The sequence below is a fragment of the Puntigrus tetrazona genome, chromosome 8 (genome assembly GCF_018831695.1).
Source record: "Puntigrus tetrazona isolate hp1 chromosome 8, ASM1883169v1, whole genome shotgun sequence".
NCBI classification, from domain to species: Eukaryota; Metazoa; Chordata; class Actinopteri; order Cypriniformes; family Cyprinidae; genus Puntigrus; species Puntigrus tetrazona.
In genome coordinates this window covers 18,443,075-18,446,710 of record NC_056706.1, presented here as the reverse complement: position 1 = coordinate 18,446,710, position 3,636 = coordinate 18,443,075, and the positions used below count along the sequence as shown (strand labels likewise).

The window sequence follows — 3,636 nt, the reverse complement described above, 5'->3', positions numbered from 1 at the left end:
ATGGTCACTCTGTCAGAGCGACACAAAGCAACATGACAGAATGGATGCAAACAAAGTGTGCTTCCTTCCTAATGTTGTCTCTTTAGACAAAATCAGCAGGACGCCACGACAGATCACCCACTGTCATTCTTTCTCCCTCCCCATCCTCTCTGTCCCCGCGTGTGACAAACCCTCGTGCGTGCATGTAACATGCAGCTCAGCTCGATATTATCGATACATATGCGTATGTACATTACAGCTTTTTTTTTATATATTTAAAAACATTCTGCAAGGCTATGTAAACTAATATGTACATATTTCACTCATCGCCTGTTTAGCTTAATTTTGATATTTCAATTATATGATTGATTTAAAACGTAACTTTAAGCAACATTCATCATTTTCATTTGTTTTAATCTAATATTTATCACCTCAGCGTTATTGCAACGAATGGAAATGATTTGTAATAGTTGTAGTTAACAGTGACAACACCCGCCATGATATTTCATAAACAAACAGGCACTTAATTCCACTTCCTTCCGACCTTCTGTGGGCGCAGATTCCATATGGGCCCGATCGTATCTCATCACGTCTTTCAAAATACGAATATGAATAAAAATATAAACAAATGGCACTTAAATGGAAGCTTGTAATGGAAGCTATATACAGTAATATGCACAGAAAGACAATTATTTAAAAACTAATTTTGTGAAGCAAAGTGCTTTTCTACACGGTGCTCAATAAATGCTCATTAGCTGCTTTCTTTGCTGTCCCAGATTTATTTTGGCCCATTTTCTATTGTTATTGTTGGACCTGTATTAAAAAGCCCCTTTTGATGTGTTCTAACCATGGCATACCTGAGGTTCGCTATGATGACGAGGCTTCCTGTGATGCTGAGTACAGTCAGTAAAATCAGTATAATGATGAGACTGCTCCTCTGAAGGTTGTGAAGTGTGGCATCGTGACCCGAGGGCAGGGACGGCAAAGCCACAGTCAGCCCAGGGGGCGTCGATGGCAGTGGGTTGACTGAGGGACAGAGAGACAGATGAGAGGAGGACAGACCTAGACCACAGCGAGTGATTAAAATGAATAAACATCGCCTACCTTTCAGTTTGAAACGCGTGCGGGACAGCGTAGTACCCGTTTGATCCCGTAGGAGGCAGCGGTACGTGCCTCCTTCGTTAACTTTTAGCTGATTGAGGACAATCTTGGACTCCTCTGTCACCACCAGCTCTTCGTACTCTCCGTCGTGTGACAGCTTGCAGTGAATAATAAACAGTCTGCGTTTCAGTGCATTTTAGTAAATAATTCTAATTGAAAATGGTGTACTCTGGTCTGGAAAGTGTACTTTGTAACCGTAGCTTATCAAGCTAAAAGCTACTGACTTAAGGAGGCTTCCTGGTATGCCACATGGTATATTAAAACTAGGCAGTGTTTTCTTTAACATTACTATAAATTTATATTTCATTAGAAGATGTGCATAATGTTATTAGTATTTGTTGTGAAAAATAGATTATTATAAAAAAAAAAACAAGTTAGCATTCAAGCTAGCTACTCTTCAACACTCAAATAATGTAAAAAAAAATGGTAAAAATGTATATTTATATATTAAATGTTTGCTTATAATATTGCTAAAATAAAAGTTCATTTTAATGGCTGTTTCTTAACATAACTGAAACTCTAAAATAAGAATTTTGTAATACTGACAAATAAAAATCTGACCTTAAGGTATACTGTAAATCTGTATTTTGATAATTTTTTTGTCTTTTTTTTTTGTAGTGTGTTATTCAATATTATGTTACATAAATTAGACATAAAATGCCTGCAGTAAATGATGTATTAATTAAAGCAGGCTACTGCATACTACTCAGCAATACTTAAGTGGGTCAAAAGCACTCTTAAGTTCAGCGAATTCTGTTTAATATAAATTTAAACTATAAACAATTTCCATTCAATTGCAAATAACATTCAATTGAGTTTTTTTCTGAAAACATTACGATCTGTTTGCACTTACTTATATTCTTTAAAAGACTATTTTAACTGTAAAAAGGACTCGGTGGCTTCCTGATTCTTTGAAAACAGTAAACGTGTTTGTTTGTCTGTGTGCATGTACATTCTTCTCTGCAGGATGCCAGGAGTAATGGTACTCGATCTTTCCAGCTACGAGAGCGTGCCAGGACAGGAAGCAGTCCAGCACCACCTCCTCTCCTTCATCTGCCTCGAGATGATGCTCTGGTAGGAACGCAGAAAGAGAGAGGACGAACACAGGGATAAAGTAGGACAGAAGAGAAGTGTCATGTGTCAATACGCTCCGATAAAATCATCTCGGTGTGTGTAGATGTGGGCGTTTATCTGTCTCACCTCCACAGTCTAGTGGCGGCGTGGCAGACTGACACATAAAGAGCCCATACTGACAGGAAGTGCAGTTCATCACTCTCTGATACAACAGCCCTGTGGCAAACAAGCATCCGCATACACCCACACACCCAATGAGCGATAAATACATCATATTTTACACATTCGGTGTCCTGCAACGCACAAACAATTTCACCTTTCACGTATTACTTGTGCAACTCGCCGTTTCGCTTTAATTATCTGTGAACTAATACAGAACAAGCGTGTATAATATTCTGGAGAGAAATTGGAATCTTACCACATTTATTTGGACAGAGACCTTTGAAAAAGATAAATAATAAAAAGGAAAATTAGTGAGAATTAGATGTAATGCCGTTGCTATATAAACACTAGTGTACGCCTTACCTTGGGCAGCAAAAATCTCCAAATGTTTCTGAAGGATTCTCTTTCCTTTCTCCACTATATTAATCATATCCCACTGAATGTAACCTAAACGGGAAGAATACGCCGTTTTTACATGTTGTTAGATGTTAAGAGTCTTAGTTGTTCTGATGTTTTTGCTCTAGACTTCAGACTAGAGCTTTGGTTCTCCTTAAAATATGAAAGAGGACATAATCAGGACCTGTCCTGTCCTCTTTCCAGTGCCTCTTGAATTCGCTCTGGTATTCTGTCCGTGCACGATAGAGAGTTGTGGGATCTAAAACGACAGCAGATAGCACCCAGCCTCAGAAAATTGAAGACATAATAGAAATGTGGCCAGTCTTGCATGTATTCATTTCCAAAACACTTAAGCATTTTCCCATTACATTCCAATTTTCTGAATCACAGCAAAGCCATCAAAATATTATGCATATTCACCAATAATTGACCTCTTTATAATTGAAGTAATATCTGAGTTTTCTTCAAGGTTACCTTCCTCATTTTTGTAGGATTGTAGTACATGTTTTTAATACAGTAAACTATAATATCCCTAGCCTGCTGTAATTTGCCGTTTTAACTCATAGAACAATAACCCATTGAAATAAATACTGCAATGAAAAATTCAGGTACTCCAGCTGCTCCAGATTATTTATCAGCAGTACCTATGACTCCACGAAACCGTGTGCCGGTGTCCCGAAAGTTGACATAAGCGTGTTCGATGATTTGCTTCAGCTCGATCTGATCACGGACACTGATTCCTTTCACCGTGGACAGGAAGTCTTCATGCACATAACGCACCACCTGATCACACTGCAGACAGGAGCTCACGCTGGGGCAAGAACCCAGAATCGAAAGCCAGCCGAAAAGCAAGGCAAAAGACAT

General features: G+C 38.6%; 1 protein-coding gene across 1 annotated transcript in view; it reads right to left on the bottom strand.

The window, feature by feature from the left end:
* Positions 1 to 3,636, bottom strand: part of LOC122350731 (izumo sperm-egg fusion protein 1) — a 3,987-nt gene extending 351 nt beyond the window's left edge. Inside the window, exons 1-9 of the mRNA XM_043247419.1 lie at positions 3,417 to 3,636; positions 2,957 to 3,031; positions 2,740 to 2,823; positions 2,633 to 2,653; positions 2,341 to 2,430; positions 2,093 to 2,211; positions 1,084 to 1,237; positions 837 to 1,005; positions 1 to 9 (exon numbers count right to left, since the gene is read on the bottom strand). The exon at positions 1 to 9 is cut by the window's left edge and continues 351 nt beyond it. Coding sequence (XP_043103354.1) covers positions 1 to 9; positions 837 to 1,005; positions 1,084 to 1,237; positions 2,093 to 2,211; positions 2,341 to 2,430; positions 2,633 to 2,653; positions 2,740 to 2,823; positions 2,957 to 3,031; positions 3,417 to 3,636 — 941 coding nt within the window. The remainder of the gene's footprint in view (positions 10 to 836; positions 1,006 to 1,083; positions 1,238 to 2,092; positions 2,212 to 2,340; positions 2,431 to 2,632; positions 2,654 to 2,739; positions 2,824 to 2,956; positions 3,032 to 3,416) is intronic.